We start from the raw sequence: 19950 nt of genomic DNA, 5'->3' as shown, positions 1-19950 counted from the left end.
TCAAGGGAACAGAAACACCCCCCCACACACTCAGTAGACCTTCAGTGGGTCTGCGTCCCCTCCCACACCCTTCATCCTCTCACTTACGTGTTTGAATCTCTTATTAACACAGTTATGTGCATGTCAAAGGGAGATGAGCACCATCCAGTCTAAATCTCAATGTATGTGTAAGCGCTTCGCTCTGATACCTTACTGCTAACTACAGTTCGGTCCTCTTTGGGATATTCGTGGCTCTTCCTTTCTGCCCAGTGATGGGACTCCAGAATAGCAATTAGCAGCTAGGAAGAGGGGAGTAGAGAGCTGAATGAATTTTAGTAGCATATGAACTTGTCTTTTTTATGGCCATTCCAGACGCTTTGAGCCTGCCCGTTGCATTGGATAAACGTGGCTGGTCCCCTCCAAGACACAACTACAGGTGTCTAACCTGTCTCTGCTCTGAAGCACCACGAGCTTGGAGCAGAAGCAGGTATACCAAGGCAAAGCCCACCGAGATAGGGCAACAAGTGCTGAATGGAATCAGCGTCTTTGTTTGGAAAGGGAGATGCTGAGCTGATCTTTATGACCTCGTCCACTGACTCATTAACTAGTGCTGAGCACTGTGGTGCCTGTCAAGTATCTGGCAGACAAGGTTTCATCATCCTCATTCTTGTATTTCCAGTGCCCTCTGCTAGATAGGCCTCTGTATCAAGTCTCCAACAATGCAGCTTATCTGGCTGACGCAGAGCAGTTAAAACCTTATCTCTGGCTCACCTCTGTCAACAGTGGGTTTAAGTGTGGATTTAAAACAAAAACCCAAAGAAGGGTGATCGTAACTACTGTCTTTCTTCAGAGCCTGCCTTTTGCTCCTCAAGTGGCCTAATTTGGCTGCACTGTTCATAACTGTTTTGCATCATTAGGTGAATTCCCCCATGCCTCATGCTTGCACAAGAATTGCTGAGCTGTAGGAAAAGTCCGGTGACAGAATTCTGTACAGGGAATGCAGTTACAGCGAGCTCAGACAGCTTCCCTGCAAACACAGAGCAGTTGGCCGTCAGGGCAAAAAGTGCCCCCTACTCCTAGTAATCTAGTATCTTGTACAAAGCGATGCACTTTCTGAGCCGACTGCTCCCAGCAATCCATTGCTGAAAGCAAAGGGGCTGCTTTTTGACAGATTTGTGGAGCTCTGTAACCCTCTGCCAAAGCTCTAGGAAGTCTATTACTCTGTAATTAGCTTCTCCCTGCTGTTGTGAATGAACAGTGTAAGCAAGGGTGTGGCCGTGCCTTGGAAGATTGGGACAGGGTGGGAGGCTTCTGGCTTTGGGAATCCTGGGTATCTCCAAGGCCCTAGAAATTGAGATGGGGATTTTGTCTCCTTCCCATAGCCGTGCCTGGGTTGAACAGTTCATAGTGCTCTAGCTGTGTGCTGACTTCTCCACAGTCCTGCCTGCTTGGGGGGCCCAGGTTGGAGCGTGGGTTGGGTAACTGCTCTCCTGCTGCATTAACTGGGCTAGCAGGTAAGGACTCTGGCTGCTGCAGTGCCACGGGCCAGCACTGAATTTGAATGTCAGACTGAATAGCAGCCTTTGATCATTTCTACAGGACCAGAGGTGGGTTGCTGCCTACAGGCTATGAAAAGACTGTACCCCGTAGGCAGGGTTGCATGTCTGTATTCCCTGCTGTACTTGGCACAGCTCGCTGGCTAGTCTGGAGCTCCCTCCATGGATGCTTTGGAAGCTGCTGTAGTACCAGTGGCTGCCCACGGTTCCAAGACCCCTCCTCTAGCCATCTGTGTGACTGACATACCCCCAAGGGCTATTGAGAATATGGTTCTCTTGGTCCCTTCCTTGCATTATGGGACAAGTTCCAAATACTGGGCAATGCCAGGAGATTTCTGTGACCTGCTCTGGCTACAGTCCAGTCTCACCTCCCCATCCTGTATGCATGGTCGTGTCTGCCTTTGACTGCAAAGGGTTACATGATTTCATGGCTCATTTATGCCTTTTAGATGCTAGAGGGAGAATATTTTTAAAGTGTGTTTATATTGAAATACAAGTATAATAAATCCTACAAAATACCCCAACCATTCTGCACACCCAGACCCTCGCCTTTGCCGGTGGTGGTCACTATAATTGCTGGAGATCCTGCCACAGACGGACAAGTCAACAAGGAAGCTGGGGCTAGTGGTTAATCTGAACCCAGAACCCGTCCCCCTCTCCTTGCAGCTGCACTAAGAAGTAGTCACACTCCGTGAATCCGGTTCAGAAGCTACAGAGCACCTCGCAATACCCATCTACCAGAGCAAAGTGGTTTGTTGCCTGAACTGCATATAGCAGTTACCCAGTGGCTTCTCGACTGGATCTCAGGCCATGTCCAAAGGATGGTGCTCAGCAGGCTCGTGTGGAATAATTCTCGCTCTCAGGTCCAAAATCTGCTGAGGAACTGAGGACAGGAGCGGCTCTTGTGCTGACCCACCAAAGGTCATCTCGTATGAAGCCATGAAGGTGGTGTCAAGCTAGAAAGGTGAGTTTACCGAAGCCTTGTGTAGTTATCCAAGGTGAGCTCGCCGGGCAGCTCCCTCAGAGGAGGCCACAGTGCAGGGTTTGATATTGGCCATTGATTGATTTTTGTATTGCTGTAACACCTAAGAGCCTAATCACGGACCTGGACCCCAGAGTCCTAGGCGCTGTACATGCACTAGCGCACCCTTCCAGATGCAGGCCATGTGCATATCAGTGCCCCCAATGCTGTCTTATGTTGTCAACAGCTAAGATGCTGCTCTGAAACGGGGGGGATTGCTATGGAGACAGTTGGAGAGGCTCACTGGGTGAGAGATGGGGTTGGAAGTTGGGAACTTGAATTGTATTTCCTACGCTGCCACTGACTTCCTGTGTAACCTCAGTCAAGTCACTTAACCTCTCAGGCCACGTCTACACGGCAGGGGCACAGCTGCAGCACCATAGCATAGATGCTTCCTTTATCCGCGGCATCGGGTTTTCCATCAATATAGTTAATCCACCTCTCCAAGAGACTGGAGCTAAGTCAATGGAGGAATTTGTCCATCAGTCCAGCCTCAGCTACGCTGGGGGTTAAGTTGACTTACTGTAGGCATGAAATTTCTCACAACCCAGAACAACATGGTCAGATCCATCTAAGTTTTATGTGTAAATCACACCTGAAGAAGATGAAATGAAGAGGGTACTACCTCCTCGCCATCTTATAAAGTGCTTGAAGGTTTTTGGTGGTGAGCACTGCTGGAGACTGGAGTTCTCTAGCACTACTGCCTGGATGATGAGAGGCCATGTTTCTAGAGTCACTTACAAAGCTGCTAGATTTTTACTGCCTTAGCTGCTAGGCCTTGTGGCTGGGAAGCAGCAGCCCCCTTCCAAGGTTACTGCTGAGCTCCTGTTCTCCGGAGCGCAAACCAGATGGGGCTAGAAAAGCACCTATAAATCTTCTTAATTGTAAGCACCCGAGGGGGGAGGGGGATGTTTATCTGTGCTTGATCCCCTTCCAATTTCTCAGGATTTTAAAAATCCCAATTCTTGGAAAAATCCTTTTTTAGAACATGATACTCTGAACCTTGTCCTGAGCAGGGCAGGTGCTGAGAGACTTCCACGGTGTTCTCAGAGTGGGGGACCCTGCTTCCCTGGCTGGCTCAGGTGAGTGGGAGCAGCACCTGTGCCCCAATCGGGGGAGAACGACGCAAGCAGGATGAAATCTGCCTGCAGAGGTGGGAATGGAGAGTCCTACCCACCGTGTACTCCCTGCGCTGAGGAAGCGTTAATCTCAGGCCATTTAAATGCCTGATGATGATAAGCAGCATTAAACAGGGGTGTCAAGGTGCTTCCTACTGTCATTGCTCTTGGGCTGCCCCCTCCTTTGTCTAGGATGGATCCTGGGCTAATTCAGTCTGTCATGTGGGGCCCACCCCACCCACTGTCTGGGCTGCAAGGAGCCTGGGGCTTCCCCTTCCCAGTCTGGTGAGTGGAGGATAAGCATGATCAGCCCCTTTGCGGCTGCTGCCTTAGTGTCTCAGGGCTTGTCTACATCAGAAAGTTGCAGCGCTGGTGAGGGAGTTACAGCGCTGCAACTTTGAAGGTGTACACATCTGCAGGGCACCACCAGCGCTGCAACTCCCTGTTTGCAGCGCTGGCCGTACTCCCGTTTTGTCTCGGGTGTAGAGGATCCAGCGCTGGTAATCCAATGTAGACAGTTACCAGCGCTTTTCTTGACCTCCGTGGAAGGAGGAAGCCTCTGGTAATCAAGCTGGTTTCCTTTCCCGGTTTGCTCTCTCGGTCCCGGAGCCACCCAGCAAACCGCAGGGAAGGAGACCTGCTTGCTCGGGGTTCCGGGACCGAGAGAGCAAACCGGGAAAGGAGACCAGCTTCGCCGCGGTTTGCTCTCGCATTCCCGGAGCCACCCAGCAAACCGCAGGGAAGGAGACCTGCTTGCTCGGGGTTCCGGGACCGAGAGAGCAAACCGGGAACGCCGCGGTTTGCTCTCTCGGTCCCGGAGCCACCCAGCAAACCGCAGGGAAGGAGACCTGCTTGCTCGGGGTTCCGGGACCGAGAGAGCAAACCGGGAAAGGAGACCAGCTTCGCCGCGGTTTGCTCTCGCATTCCCGGAGCCACCCAGCAAACCGCAGGGAAGGAGACCTGCTTGCTCGGGGTTCCGGGACCGAGAGAGCAAACCGGGAACGCCGCGGTTTGCTCTCTCGGTCCCGGAGCCACCCAGCAAACCGCAGGGAAGGAGACCTGCTTGCTCGGGGTTCCGGGACCGAGAGAGCAAACCGCGGCGAAGCTGGTTTCCTTTCCCGGTTTGCTCTCTCGGTCCCGGAACCCCGAGCAAGCAGGTCTCCTTCCCTGCGGTTTGCTGGGTGGCTCCGGGACCGAGAGAGCAAACCGCGGCGTTCCCGGTTTGCTCTCTCGTCCCGGAACCCCGAGCAAGCAGGTCTCCTTCCCTGCGGTTTGCTGGGTGGCTCCGGGACCGAGAGAGCAAACCGCGGCGTTCCCGGTTTGCTCTCTCGGTCCCGGAACCCCGAGCAAGCAGGTCTCCTTCCCTGCGGTTTGCTGGGTGGCTCCGGGACCGAGAGAGCAAACCGCGGCGAAGCTGGTTTCCTTTCCCGGTTTGCGCTCTCGTCCCGGAACCCCCCTTGAAGCCGCCCAACAGCGCTGCAGTGTGGCCACATCTAACACCACTTGCAGCGCTGGTTGCTGTAAGTGTGGCCACTCTGCAGCGCTGGCCCTATACAGCTGTACTAATACAGCTGTAACAACCAGCGCTGCAAAATTTTAGATGTAGACATGGCCATACCTGCTGAAGCGGGGAGGGGCTGCGGAGCCTCCAGGGCCTCCCAGTGGGTAGAGAATCAGCAGATGCCTTTGCAATGGCCTGGCCCAGTCTATGCTTCCAGAAATGGAGCATGGTGGGAAGAACTGTTTCAGCAGGCACAGCTTTGCCCCTGGGTGGATGGGACATCATTTGATTTTAAATACTTCCAGGGGCCTGCTGTGACCAGCTATGGGGCAAAGCCATGCCAGCTGAGCCCTCTTTAACAACAGCACAGCCTCTCTCCCTAGTATTGACAGGTCCGCCTTCACAGATCTGGGGCCTGGAGCCTGCTGGGGGGTGTCTATCTGAGCCAGGTGGGGATGAGTGCAAGCAGTAAACACTGTTTCCTGACACAGCTTCAAGGAGCCCCCAGCTGCTTTTTGGCCAGGGTGCTACTGTGCACCACTTTAGAGGCAATATCTGTGTTTAACTTTTATACCGTCCCTTGGCTTCTCAGCAGGAGGGTTACACCAGTTCAGGACCCCTTGCACATGGGTAGATGGCGTGTGCGAGGGGTTGAGTGTGAAGCAGCCTAACTTGCACTAACACTTGAGTTTATTTAAATGCAGTGAGCTAGTTTAGAGGGCTAAAAAGGGCTGATTAAACCACTTCTAGCAATGGAATGGGGTCTTTGGGGGCTATCTTGGCTTTACCAATTTCAAAACTCCAGGAGGGGTTCTTTCCTGAGCATTACAGGATCTAGTTTGGCTATCCTGTGGAGAGCGAGGTTTTTGGGGTTTAAAGTACAGGACCAGAACTTGAAATCCGGGGGCTCTGTTCTGCTACGGACTTGCTGAGAGACGTTTAACAGCACTGCCTCAGTTTCCCCTAGCTATAAAAGGGAGACGATTTCCTAACCTACAGGTGGTTTGTGAGCTTTTATTCACTAGTGTTTTGCAAAAGGCTTGGAGAGTCTTGATAGAAAATGCTGTTGAAGGACAATTGGCTTATTAGCCTAAACACTGCTCTGGTATTGGAGTGCCCGGTCTGGAACTATCAGGGAACGTCCGATAGCTATCTGACACCGAGCCATTGGCTGCTGGTGCATTTGAATCCTCCTACTTCAGTAGCACAGTCTGGTGCCTCTGAACAGCACTATTTGATCCCCATGGCTAGGTGCCTTGCAGTACGCAGTGCTGCCGGCACTCCTGAGGAGTGAAAGGCCAAGTGGCATAGGGGAGTGTAGGGTCTGAGAGGCGCTAGGCATACTCGGCACCCACTACTTTGGTGACCAGAGCTATTAACTGCTCGGTTACTGCCTGGGCTTAACCACCCTTTTCTCCAGCTCTGCTCTCTCCTTTCCAGCCCTTGGTTGCATGCTCTGAGCCTTTGCCAGCGCTCTGATCCCTGAAGTCCCCCCTCCTTTTCTTCACCTTGCTGCTGCCCAGTCCTCAGGCCCTTACTGGTCTCTGCTAGGCACCCCTTGTGATTCCCCACTGTCTTCCAGTGCTCCCCCTTCTCCGGCTTTGACAGTGTTGCTGCTTACCCCTTCCTCTCCATCCCCACACACTGTACACCTGCCTCTGTGGACGATGCACCTTCGGAGAACAGGGCTTAGTGCCAGGGCAGTTCCCGTCCCTTCAGTCTTGGCCAATATTTGCTGTGTGTGTCACTGTCATAAACACTTGTTTCCTGCTAATCCGATGGGTTTGGGGGGGTCTTTGCTCTGTTGGTTCAGAACCAGCCCTGGGCTCGCTGAAGGTTTTCTAGCCTAGATTCATGACACAAAGGCTTTCACACACAGAGGGGGTGCTTTTGAGTCAGTGGCTAACGTCTCTGAAATCCTGCCCTGGGAGAAGGGCAGGCTGACCCAGGAGGGCTCATCCAACTCCAAATTCCAGGCTCCAATTTCACTCCAAACCTGCAAGTGCTTGGCAGAGGCCGTTGTCAAAGCCTTGCTGGACAGGAGAGGCCTGCAGGTGGGGTGTCTAACTGTATGTGGTTAAACATGGGCACTGCCACCGCTGAGACAATGAGCAGCCTCTGCTTGACGAGCACTTCTGTAGTGGTGGGGAAGCAGTTCCTTTGGGTGCTCATCCCGTGTCTTGTAGCTGCAATGACGGGTAGAGAAAATCTGGGCCACTGTAAAGGTAATGAACCGTTTTCTCAAGGGCTAAGAGAGACTATTGCCTGAGCCTGAGAAGGAGCCAGAATTTACCTATGTACATTGCCAAAGAGCCACAGTACTAGGTCAGCCGCCCCCAATCAGGTCCCCCACTCCCAGCACCAACAGGCAGCCCCTTCGATCAGTGCCTCCTCCTCCCTCCCCCATCTCCCGATCAGCTGTTCCGTGGCGTGCAGGAGGCTCTGGAGGGGCAGGGGGAAGAGCGAGGGCACGGCAGGCTCAGGGGAGGGGTGGAGTGGGGGCAGAGCCAGGGGCTGAGCAGTGAGCACCCCCCGGCACACTGGAAAGTTGATGCCTGTAGCTCCAGCCCCGGAATCGGTTCCTATACAAGGAGCCACAGACTGGCCGCCCCGATCTAGTCTGACCTGCATGACCCAGGCCAGATGTGAATGCTGTCGCAGAATGCATTAGCGAAAGGTGCCAGACGCTACGGGGAGGAGGGTGGTGTAAGACCCTCTCTAAAACAGAAATTATGCCTGAATAAAAGCAATAAGCTCTGGCCCAGCCCTGGCTTCTCTTGCCGCCTGCTGTCCTATAACCTCGGAGAATGTGATGCTGATCTGCAACTGCAGCCATCCCGGGTGCATCAAATTCAGCTTTCGGATTTCACGAGAGGCTCGTGTGTAAGAGGAGACAGGCCGGGAAGGCGCAAAGACCCTGTTAGAACATAGATTATCTCTAGCTATTAGCAAGTGTGGCAGTAAGAATTCTGAGACCCCAGGGCCAGGTGAGTGGCGCAGTCTGGGCTCTGATAACATTGAAGAATAACTCTTATCTAGCACTCTGCCACTTCAAAGTATTCTCCAAACATCCCCTTTGCCTCAGATCTCCCAGTGAGGAATGGTGGTTATCCTTGTTAGACAGATGAGGAAACTGAGACACAGGCGAAGTGACTGGCTCAAGGTCGCAGAGTGAGTGAGGGGCAGAGCTGAGATTAGACTCCAGTTCTTGGGTCCCAAGATGATCAGACTGTCACACCCTTCTTTGCAAGGGTGTGCATATCAGTACTTGTAACTCTCCCTCTCTAGGTCCTTCCATTAATGGGTGTGTCCTACACCACCCTCGGGAAGTGGAGAAGTCTGATCTCGATTTTACAATGGGGGGGAAACTGAGGCACAGACAGTCTGCAATGGCATTATTTCTAATCCTTCCACCCCTGTGTGGTGCAGTGTGTAGGGTGGGTGCAAACTTTGCTTTGCTGGCAGTGCCCAGGGAGGAGTGCAGAAGGACAGGGGATGCGGGAGAACTGCTGGATTACTTTGGCAGGGTGGCCTGGGGAGGCCTATGTGTTTGAGCCAGGACTGGGGGGTGGTGGCTGTGTGATGGGGGGAGGTGAGGGTGCTGGGGGGAGGGTGGGGGTGGTTTGTGGCCCAGGTGTGGGCAAGTAGGAGGGACTGTGTGTAGGGTGGGCTGTGTTGGGGAACCAGGAGGGTGTTGGGTATGCATGTCAGTAGAAGGTTGTGGGAGGGGCTGTTTAGGGGGAGCAGGGTGGTGTACAGGGGTGCTGGGGGAGCCAGGGTAGTGTAGGGGGGTACTCTGGGTGCCCGGGGGAGAGTTCAGTGCTGTGTAGGAGGGAGCAGGGTAGTGTAGAGAGGTGCTGGGGGGAGCAGGGGTAGTGTAGGGTGTGTCCTGAGGGGGCCAGGGGACTGCTGGGGGGGAAGTAGGGTGTGTGAATGGGGACACGCTGGGTGGCGTGTGTGATACTGGGGGAGCAGAGGGGGCGTAGAGGGGGCATGGGGGATGGTTAGGGATGTGTAGGAGGATACTAGGGGAGAGCAAGAGCGTTTTAGGGGGAGTGCTGGGGGGAGCAGTGTGTGTGTGTGTGTGTGTGTGTGTGTGTGTGTGTGTGTGTGTGTGTGTGTTCTGGGTGCCCTTAGAGGAGCAGGGTGGTGTAGAGGGGTGCTGGAGAAGCTGGGGTAGTGTAGTGGGTACTCTGGGCGCCCTGGCAGGTTGGGGCTGTGTATGAGGGTGCTGGGGGGAAGTAGGGTGTGTGAATCAGGACATGCTGGGTAGGGGGATCCTGGGGGAGCAGAGATGGAAAGTATGGACAAGTGAGGAGAGTGGGGGGAGGTTAGGGCTGGGTGTGGGGAGCAGAGGTAGTGTGGAGGGGTATGGAGGAGTAGGGAGTGGTTAGGGCTGGGTAGGGGAATATGGAGGGAGTAGAGGTGGGGGGGTGGTTAGGGTTGGGTAGCAGGGAGTGGGGGGAGCAGAGGTGGGGGGGTACGGAGGAGTGAGGGGAGGGGGAGCAGAGGGGGGCACGGAGGGACGAGGGGAGGGGGCGGTTAGGGCTGGAGTGGGGGATACTAAGGGGCGGTTCAGGGGGTGCTCGGGCGGGGCATGTGGGAGCGAGCGAGCAGCCCCGCACGTCGCCCCCTTGCCCCGCACCTGGGGGGGAGGGCGGCCCGGGGGGGGCCGGCCCCGCCCCTCGCCCTGCGGTTGGCCCGGCGGGCGGCCCATGCTAATGAGCCGGGCGCTTATGGCACCTGCCGGCGGGTCCCGGCCAGAGCCGCCGCCGCCGCCCGGCCATGCCGCGCTCCTTCCTGGTGAAGAAACCCTCCAGCACCCGCGTCCCCAACTACGGGCAGCTGGAGACGCGGCAAGGTGAGGGGCCGGGGCCGGGCCGGGCCGGGCAGCCAGGGAGCCCCCGGCTCGGGACCCCTCGGGGTCCGGGTCCTGCTGGGGTCACCGGGCTGTGACCGCCCCGGGGCCGGCAGGTGCCTCGCCTCGCCGCCCGCCCCCGCGCCCTGCCGGGCCGGGGCTCCCGTCCCACCGCTTCCCGGGCGCGGGGCTGGCGGCCCGGCTCTGCCCTGGCGCCGGGGGCGAGGAACCAGCTTCCCCCGAGGCAGGAGCCCGCTCCCCCTGCGCCCCGCACAGGGCAGCGCGGCGGCTCGGGGGCTGCGGGGCGTAGCTTGGCCCGGCCCTGGCGGCTGGCTCCGGCCCCGCCGTGATTGGGGGGGCGGCTGCAAAGTAACCCCGCTGCCTTCTGCAGGCGGGGCTCGGGGCCCTTCGCCGGGGGCTGCGAGTGCGGCTCCCAGTGGGGACCCCCGGAGAAGCGGAGCGGGCAGCACTTCTCTTGCAAACCGGGCTGGGGGGCGGCCGGTGTCCGGGTTCCTGGAGAGCCGGGGGGCAGGCGGTGCCGCCTGGATTGTCACTGCCGGTGGGGCGACACCTCTAACAGTGGGGGCCTCAGGCAGGCGGACCCTAATCCAGCTCTGTCCATAGACCCACTGCTGTCATCTCCCCCAAGTCCAGCAGCGGGGGGCCCCGGGAGTATCCCCAACAGGCTACTTGCCCCTGGAGCACACAGTGCTCTGTTATGTCATCTGCACCGGAGAGGGGTCAGAAATCTCCCCAGGACCGAGGCACAAGGGCTGGCACTGGGCGTCTTGTGATTAACTTCCCTCTTGGACCTCCTGGAAGGTCCAGCGCTTCCACTGAGCACTGTGGCGGCCTGATTCACCCGTAGATAGATGGCCTGGGCCGTCCTCCCAGCACGGGCCCCTAGGCTGGGGCAGAATGCCACCAGATGGGAGCCTTCGCGACTGCTCCAGCCAGTTCCGCTCGCGGGTCCAGGACCTAGAACCTGGGGGGTGTGGCAGCAGGAAAGGTGGCCTGTTTCCATCAGGTAGAACAAGGCTCTGTCTGGCTGCACGAAGGCTTCCCATCCCTAGAAAAGGGGAATGGTGGGGCTTAGATTGGTGGGAGTGGGAGCTAGCAGGGAGTGCTGGGGCCAGCCCAGTGTCCTGGGCCCCAGACTGTAAATAGCACTGCCCCAATAGCAGCCCCTGCCCCAAACCGTTCCCCGGCTTTTCTCCACACCGTGTGTAAGGTCTGAGCAAAACAAACCCGCAGGGGGTGGGGGAGTTGACGTGACCATGGTGCAGGGACTGGTGTGTGCACAGTGAGTAGGCAGAAAGGACTTTGGTTAATGGACACAAGCGAACTGGCCTTCAGTTCTCGTCTGCCTTGCTATTCTCACTGGTGCACAGCTCCTGGCTACACGTGTACACAGGGCACGGGGGTGGGAGTTAATAGGCATCATCACGGTTTCGTGTTCACCTGCCTCTTGCTTCTCCCCAGAAATCAATGGCGCATGCCACTCCTGTGGGGGGCTGGTCATCCCCATCCTCATCCCGAATCACAGCGCCCCTTTCACGCCCTGGGACAGCAGCTCCATCCTTGCCCGCTTCTCCTTGCCTCTCCCACTGGGTGGTGATGCCAAAAGGACTCCCAGCACAAGCCCCCACAACCTGGAGATCAGCCTGGTGGACACGTTAACGGGCCGAGCCCTGGGCACCCCTCTCAAAGACAACCAGAACAATCTCAACCTGCCACCTGTCCTCAGCCTGCCCCCAAGGAGGCCATCCGACCCGGGGAGCCCAGCAGAGGGGGACAGGGGAGCCCAGGACAAACTGCAAGGCGCACGGGGCAGGGCAGCTGAGCCCTTGGAGAGATTTGAGTGCTTTGACTGCCACAAGTCCTACCACACCTTCTCCGGGCTGGCCAAACACCGCCAGCAGCGCTGCGTGCTGCAGGCCAGGAAGTATTTCAACTGCAAGTACTGTGACAAGGAGTACGGGAGCCTGGGGGCACTCAAGATGCACATCCGCACCCACACGCTGCCCTGCGTCTGCAAGATCTGCGGCAAAGCCTTCTCCAGGCCTTGGCTGCTCCAGGGACATATCCGAACGCACACAGGTGGGCTGCTGCACCGAGCGGGGCGAGTCCTCGGGGTAACAGCGCAGGGGCTGCCCAGGCAGGGAAGTGCCTTTAATGTGCTTACAGGGCTCCGCTTGGCCAGTCATTTTGCACAGCTGCCGGCGCAAGCTGGTCGAGGTGGCTTGCAGTAGTGGAGGCAAGCTGGGAGAAAATGTCTAATCTGCTGTTGGATCAGCCTTTCAATCTGGCACTCACAGAACAGCCTGCCAGGCCCAGTTTGTTTCAAAATGCTTGTATTATGTACGGAGATTTTTTGCAGACCCCAAGAATAAAGGGGCATTATATTTGTATCCCAGGAGCACTAAAGGCTCCATTTAGATCAGGGTGAGTCTGTGGCGTTAGGTGCTGCACAGATCCCCAGGATACCGCGATCCCTGCCTTGAGGAGTTTACAGGCCAAGGGCTCGTTTTAGGACACCTGAGCTCCTCTCACTGCTCGCTCCAGGACCACAGTTGATGAGTTGTTGTAATCTAAGCGGCTGCATCCCCACTGGAGCTTCAACTCCCCCTTGGAGTTTAAAATGTGGACGAGAGTCAGGGGAAGGGCAACCTTTGAGTTTGAGCTCCAGCCAACAGTGCAAGGAAGATCAGCCTGCAGGCATCCCGCACAGACTTTACCTCAGGGTCCCTAACGTGGTGCCCACAGGTGCCATGGCACCCAAGTGTGCCCACATACTGGCCAGCGGATGAGCATCTGCCGAAATGCCACCGACACGCATCCAGAAGCATCGCCACCAAAGTGCTGCCAATTATCTGGATGATGCTGCTTGTCAGTGGTATTTCGGCAGCGACGCCTATTGATGTTGCTGCTTGGCGGCATTTCGGTGGATGCTCGTCTGCCACCACAGTCCTCAGTGGCTCGTCCTCTGGCGCCCGCCAGACGAGAAAGGTTGGGGACCACTGCTTTACCTTTATGCCCACAAATAGTCCCACTAGCTTCAGTGGCTCTACTGCATACAGGAAATTAAACAAGTGCATAAATCATGCCAGGAGCTTGGATAGGGTGACCAGATGTCCCGATTTTATAGGGACAGCCCCGGAATTTGGGAATCTTTCTTATATAGGCTCCTATTCGTCCGATTTTTCACACTTGCTGTCTGGTCAGCCTAGTCTCCGAAGAAGAATCTATGGGCCCTGTGTTGCTCTTTGTTTGCCCTTTGCATTTCTATTTGTTTGGACAATGCAAACTCAGTGAACTTAGTTTTCCCCCTGTGAGTTTCAATTTCAGACTCCTGGTGCTGTCATGTCTGGCTTACAGACGCTGCAGATGAATGTTTAAAAACAACTGTTTTCATGGGAATGAATTTTTTTGAAGTATGGAAATCTTGCTCTGCTGGGCTTAGGTTTCATAAAAGCTGATTTTAGCAAAACTAATATTTTTGTCACCATTTAACTTGATTGTTTCCCTTTAGTAGAAATGTTTGCAGTATTTCCTACCTAGTCGCTTAGAAATCAGATAACTCAGGTCAAACTGACTAGCAACGAAGTAACCAAAAATCAGACTGACAAGTCTTGTTCCATTATGCCAGATGAGAACAACATCCAGAGCAAATGCAACTAGTGAGAAGTAAATGATCTAAAGAGAATTCTTCCAGTTTTAATAACCTTAGGTATTACAGATTAGGAGAAGGGAGGGGAAATTCCACTATCCTTTTAAAAAGATGTGCTCTAATCCATCCAGATTAGCCCTAATTCCATTTATTCATGGTGTGTTTATTGTAAGATTGTTGTGGGGCCTTCACAGTCTTGGTTTGTGCCCTCTTGGCTCACTTCCTATGGCCTTGGGCATGTTGCCTCTTTGTGCCTCAGTTTCCCCATTGTGAAACATGAGTAATACTCAACCTATCTCCAGGTGGGTTGTGAGGATTAGTTAGTGCTGATAAAGTGCTTTGAAGATTTAAGTGCTGTCAGCAAAGAGCGTGGCAGAAGAGCATTGGTCTAGTACATTTCTTCTGCCTAAACAATCTCTTGCCAGGCTTGCTGTTGTGGGAAAGTTCCTCTTGTAATAGGATGTGCTCACGTCATGTAGGCCGAGAAATCCAGTTACAAAACTGGTTGTTCCGAAGTGGGAGACTTGCGATTTTTCCCCTCCCTGAACGCCTAAAATAGAGATGGTAAACAGGAAACAAAATACAAGTGCCTGATACACATATCCCATGCACGAACCTAGCCCAGAGCTGTGCACTGCAACAGTGCTCCTGCAGAGGATGTGCGACAACCTGATGTTTGTCTCCCGCATTTCTTAGTTGCAAACATCCAAGAGAGGCTGGGGGAGGGCTGGAGGCTGACTCACCAGTGTCCCTTTAAGCAGACAGCAGATTGGACATGGGTTGGCAATATGATCCGATTGCAAAGAAAAAGCTAACGTGACTTTTGGGCTCCGGAGAAGGGCCAGTCCTGGTTCATTTGCACAGGGCTCTGGGCACGGCACCTGGAATATTGCCCCTGGTTCTGGGCACCAGGATCACAGGAAGATATGGACAAATTGCAGGGAGTTCTGAGAAGAGTGACCGATCTGCGGCTTGGCAGGATTGATTTACAAGGAAAGACTGAAAAAGCTGCAGGCATCTAGCTTGGCTAAGCAGCACCTAAGGGTGGGAGCAGAGGGAGTGAAGGGCTACTCAGTGAGGTATATAGAGGGATAACAGAGGGTGATAGTGGGGTGGATTAGGCTGAAGCAGGGCAAACCTGGCAGTGAGCTGCCTTGGCGGTGCGATAGTCTCCCCAGGAGAGTGTTGTAAGCCCCATGGCTGGCAGATGGTGCTGGGAGGGGAATGATCTGGTCCTGGTCCTGGGGAGAGAATCTGATGGGGCTTTTCCATGTCAAGCATCTGTGATTTGACAGGGAATCCTTCGATTGTGAATTTCAAGCCAAACTCTCTGGCGTGGGCTGGCTTCTGCAGCAGAGGCTGGGGGTGGCTGGGAAGAGTCACCAGGCTTGGCTTGGAGGGAATGCAAAATCCTGACTCCCGAGGGTGCTATGTCCCACCCCTGCTGCTACTATATGCTCAGGTGAAGGGCTTCCAGCTGTGGAGTCCATGTTCCCTCTGCTCCCCCCACGGTGGAGCACTTCTGAAATTTACTTGTGCAGTCAGCTCCTGGAAATGAGATTCCAGGTCTCTTGGGCTGTCTGTTCACCTGGCTCAGTCTCATCTCTTTCTTCCAGCTGTACAGACCCCTTCTGCACGGTAGGGAAGCGGAGCATTCCCCTGGTTACAACGTGCAGCGGATGCTCACAATGTTCCCTCTGTCTTGCTCCCTGGAAACCCCTTTACCCCCCTGAGCGCCTAACAACCCGTGGCGATTGCCTGCCATTCGGCCTGGCCACTGCCCCCCACTGATTCCAAGGAGGAGCCAGGATAGGAGAGTTATGTGGAACTTACTGCTATTTCTGTGACCCCAGGCTGCTTGGATCTATAAGGAGAACCATACAAACCAGACTAGATGCGGGACTGGTCCCACTTCCTTACCCGGCCAAGCCAAGATTGTGCCCCAGTGCCTTGTCCAGTGGGAGCTGCTTGCATGGGGGTGGTTCTCTCTGACCATGTTGCCTTTGCTCCCCCCAGGTGAAAAGCCCTACAGTTGCTCACACTGCAGCCGCGCCTTCGCTGACCGCTCCAACCTCCGCGCCCACCTGCAGACGCACTCGGACATCAAGAAGTACCAGTGCCGGGGCTGCTCCAAAACCTTCTCCCGGATGTCTCTGCTCTCCCGGCACGAGGAGGCTGGCTGCTGCCCTGCATCCTGACGCCCACTGCCCATGGCTGCACCAAGCAGTTGGAATGAGGAAACCCGCTGTAGGCCTGGGCATCTCCGTGGGAGCTTCCGGCATCCCGCTATGCTGTGGAGGGTGCGGGTGGACGTGTGCTAGCATGGGAGAAGGCTCCGGTTCCTGGTGATGGTGGAGCTCTATACCCATCTTCCAGCTTTGTGTCTTCAGCTGAATGGCATCAGCTCTGCAGAGGGCGGTGCTTCAGGCCTGGCAAACTCATTGCAGGAATGACTTGGTTCTCTCTCCATGCAGGCAATGCCCTTCAGTGTGCGGGTGAGGAAGGGGAGTGGAGACTGCGTTCCTGGCTAGCTTTGAGCTCTGGCTCTCTAGGGGTGAACCGGATCACCCCCAAAGCTCCATGCATCCACTCTGCTCACCTGCCTGGAAGGATGTTTGTCTGCATCCGTTCAGTTGGGCTGCCCGAATGATGCTTCAAACAGCACCATGCCGGAGGAACAGCCTCTCGTCATTTCTGCCCCTCTCCCATCCTTTGCATCCGAGAGTCTCCACCTCCCTCATTAGGGGCTGGGCCGTCAAATGCAACGCATTGGCCTGTCACCCGCAGCCGGTGGGAGCTGTCCCTTCCCCACCTGCACGCTGCCACTGCTCTGGGGCTGCCGTGTGGGATCTGTTGTCGCACGTGGGTTCAGTTTGATTGCCTGGTGTCTAATAAAAAGTAAAACTGGGAGCCTGCTAAGTGAACTTGTCTTATTGCCCAATGAGAGCACAGGGCCAGCGACATCTCACTGCCAGGGCGCAGGCTGCTTCCTACTCCATCTCGGTGACACGTCCTCCTAGTGCTCCTCCCCAGCCTCAGCACTTACCCGTTCGAGGTTATTTGTATTGCAGTAGCACCCAGAGCCCTGGCAAGGGCCAGGATCCCAGCGTGCTAGGTGCTGTACAAACACAGAACAAAAAGTGGTCCCTGCCCCCAATGAGCTTACAGTCTTCAGCCTAAGACAAGGGGCAATGGAGGACAGAGACGGAGAATAGAAGAACCAGTGAGACACCATTGGTTGGCAGAGGTCTCCAGGCCTGTGCGTAATCATGGCAGAGGGACTGCTTCAGTGCTGTTTGGCTTTCAGACGCTCCTTTACCTCCCTCCCAGGCATCTGCTTCTCCTTGCTCATGGCGCAGTTCACCCGCCTTCACCCCTTGGACACCGACGCGTCCTCCAGCCCCAGAACGTACCCTGGGTCTTGCATTGTTAGCCGTTGCTGGAAGGACAGTGCCCGGGTCTGAAATCTCTGCTGTTTGTCTAGGTTTTTTTTCTTTTAAGGACCTTGTTTATGTAGGCCCTACTGCCAGTGTGTCATGCAACCCCTGCTGTTGCTTCACTGGCAGTCATGCTGCATTCACAGCTGTGCTCGGAGGTAGTGCTAGATCTATGGGCCCCATATCTCCTCGTTGCCTACCTCAGTGCACTCTGGTCCCAGGCACAGCCAACCTGGCTCCCCACCTCTACCATGATAAGGGAGGGGCTCACTCCCTTGTACCTCTTTTTGTGCCTAGAGGGCCAGATTTCCAAGGGCTCAGTGCCCACAACCAGCCCCATCTTTCCAAGCTGCTCCGCTCTTGTCCCGATTCTTTTATGGCCAGATCTGTCTGGGAGCTTCTGCACCCAGAGCTGTCTTGAAAAATGTGCCCTGAACCTTCAGTAGTCTCTGAGCTTTTCTTGGAAAGAAATCCTAAAGCCAGGAGTGCTGGAGAAGCCCCTCAAAGAGGCTGGGGCTGAGGCTCTTCCTTTTGGATCCATTTTCTGCTCTCTCCCTCAGACTTGAGCACATGAGCCCTTCCCTGGGGGAGGAGCGAGGGAATGATCAGGTGTAAATTCTTCAGCTAAACTCTCAGCATTCCAGAGGGGCTGTCAGGGGCCAGCTATCCTGACTATAAGTTGGTATAAAAGTTTACCGACCGGGTGAGGGGGAATGGGTCCTAGGCAGGGTGGGATTTGCTGCAACTCTGCACCAGGGATGGCACTTGGAGTCTGAATGCATTATATTGTTTTGCCCTATTCAGTGTTATGTCTTCATCTCTTAATTTTTTAAACAGGAAGCAGAGGGCCTGGACCTGAGGCCGTGTTCCCGCAGGCAGTATAAATAGACGCAGGGGTATTGGTTTTTGCTGATCACTGAATGTAACTTGGGCGGGCAGAGCTCTCAAATATCAGGTTCCTGGCCCTGTTTGCTTTCCTCCCAAGCTGCATGCACCCCTCTGCCCTGCGCCAAACAAGGGGCTGCCACAGTTGCTGCTCACTCTCTGGGGCTGGATGAAGGCAGAGGCCCTATATTACCACTCAGGGTCCCAGCCTCTGGAGTCAGGATTGCACCACAGTCTCAGTTTCATTTTTGTAAGAAGTGTCTAACCCATGTGGCTGCAAAGAAAAGCTTGAAACTGGGGGTAATGAAAGCAGCGATGTCTGCCTGTGTCTCCAGAGAGCCTGAAACAATAGCTCTGAGAGCCGCTGACTGCCCTGTGCATCTCAGTGGGTGTTCACACCAAGTCCTGCTGCTCCAGCTCTACCCCAGCAGAGGACTCTCCATGGGGCAGTGGGTCATGGCAGCAGGCTCCCCCCACCCTCTAGCAGATACATCTTGACTGCTGGGGTATGTACTGGGCCTTCCCTGCTGTACCTCTTGTCTGAGGATGGGCAGGGGACCCCCTGCTGCTGCTTCTGTGGGGCAAGGGGGCCACGTGCTACTGCCCCGCTCTGTCTGGGAGCGAAGGGAGCGGTGACTCCTGCCACGGCTACTCCAGTGGGGGTTGCGCTGTGGGGCAGGGGCAGCGACGGGGACCTACGCTCTGTGCATGGGGCCCCTGGCCCCATTTGTGGCCCCATGCATTTAGTGTCCTTCAGTAGCTCCTCGCATCCTGCTCCTTCAGGGCAGCGTGACGCAGGGCTGCAGCCCTGTGGGATTTCAGGGGGGCTGTGCGGAAGCTGCATGTGGGAATGCCCCCTCCCTTGCTGGATCTTAGAGAGGAGAAGGCGTTTGGTCTGGCTCTGGAAGTTACCTATCTGCCCCTTGAGCAGGTGAGGGCAGGCTTCCCCGCTTCTCCCCAGGAGCTAGGGAGAGCGAATCTCTGTGTCCCTGTTCCTAGCCTGTCTGCCTGCTCCTCTTCCCTGGTGTAGCTGTAAGCTCTGCAGGGCAGGGAGGTGGCTTGTGCTGGACACAGCTGAGCATGCTGTCAGTGCTGATCGCAGGTGGTTTTGGAGCCCTGTGCAGCTGGTTAAACTTCCAGGCCCCTGGTGATCTTAGTCAAAAATTCCCCCAAGCCAACGGCTCGTGGGGCTGATGTGGTTATGGTGCAGTTTCATAGTCAAAGGGCCCATAAGCAAGTCATGGAGCCAGCATCATGTCCACCCACCTCTGCCTGCTCCTAACCAGAGGGATCAGGTCTCCATTTTGCAGCTGGGTGAACTGGAGGTGGCCTTGCAGTGTGAGGTGGACAGCACCTTCAAGCTGCTGCGTGTGGATGATCTGAGCCAGGCAAGCCACCGCCCAACCGCTGGGAAGAGCAGGGCCCTGGGTTATGTTGTTTCAGCACAGACAGCAACGGGCTGGGCACTGCATACAATGTGCAGCAGAAGTCCCTGCCCCAAAGGGCATGCAGTGCCAGAGAGGTGTCTTCCCCCCAGTCCTGCACACATCAGAGATCTCAGAACCCATCCCTAGCTGCGTTTGTGGCTAGATGAGACTGGTGCAGGGGGGAAGCTGCGTCTGTATTTTCACAAGCCTGGACTGCTCTCTGCCCTGTTCGCTGTGCTGGTGGCAGAGAACAGGTTTGAGACCTGCCCAGTACCAGCTGTGGAGAACATTTAAAAGCTGAGTGGGCAGCTTGTCTCCAGGGGCCTGTTCCATCATGCAGCCAGGGCCTGCGTGCTAGGTGCTGTACAGACTCTTCAAAGGGCAAACTCTGCCCCAAGGACCCTCTAAGCGCCATGAGAAAGGGAACTCAGGGCTGCAGGGAGGGAACACAGGCAGCAGTGAAACAGGCTCAGCTCGGGGCCATGTCATCATGGGATG

General features: G+C 55.5%; 2 protein-coding genes across 3 annotated transcripts in view; both read left to right on the top strand.

The window, feature by feature from the left end:
* The window catches only part of RNF166 (ring finger protein 166), a 40641-nt gene extending 29064 nt beyond the window's left edge, over positions 1-11577 (top strand). Inside the window, exon 7 of the transcript XR_004002883.1 lies at positions 11516-11577. The gene's annotated coding sequence lies outside the window, so the exon portion shown is untranslated. The remainder of the gene's footprint in view (positions 1-11515) is intronic.
* On the top strand, positions 9933-16611 carry SNAI3 (snail family transcriptional repressor 3). Of its 2 annotated transcripts, XR_004002881.1 has the most exons (4): positions 9933-10036; positions 11516-12133; positions 15720-16048; positions 16178-16611. XR_004002881.1 is itself a non-coding variant. In XM_030582303.1 (3 exons), the coding sequence occupies exons 1-3, from the start codon at positions 9961-9963 to the stop codon at positions 15899-15901; spliced, it is 876 nt and encodes a 291-aa protein (XP_030438163.1). In that variant the 5' UTR covers positions 9933-9960; the 3' UTR covers positions 15902-16611. The 2 variants fall into 2 exon arrangements, 1 of the variants encoding a protein (XP_030438163.1); XM_030582303.1 differs by having other exon boundaries at positions 15720-16611.
* The last annotated feature ends 3339 nt before the right edge of the window (positions 16612-19950 follow it).

The sequence above is a fragment of the Gopherus evgoodei genome, chromosome 12 (assembly GCF_007399415.2).
Source record: "Gopherus evgoodei ecotype Sinaloan lineage chromosome 12, rGopEvg1_v1.p, whole genome shotgun sequence".
Classification (NCBI taxonomy): Eukaryota; Metazoa; Chordata; order Testudines; family Testudinidae; genus Gopherus; species Gopherus evgoodei.
This window is presented reverse-complemented; position numbering and strand designations above follow the sequence as displayed.

Coding starts and splice junctions, on each gene's coding strand:
- SNAI3 (XM_030582303.1), top strand. CDS start 9,961: ATGCCGCGCTCCTTCCTGGTGAAGAAACCCTCCAGCACCCGCGTCCCC. Junction 10,037..11,515: donor GCAGCTGGAGACGCGGCAAG/GTGAGGGGCCGG, acceptor GCTTCTCCCCAG/AAATCAATGGCGCATGCCAC. Junction 12,134..15,719: donor ACATATCCGAACGCACACAG/GTGGGCTGCTGC, acceptor TGCTCCCCCCAG/GTGAAAAGCCCTACAGTTGC.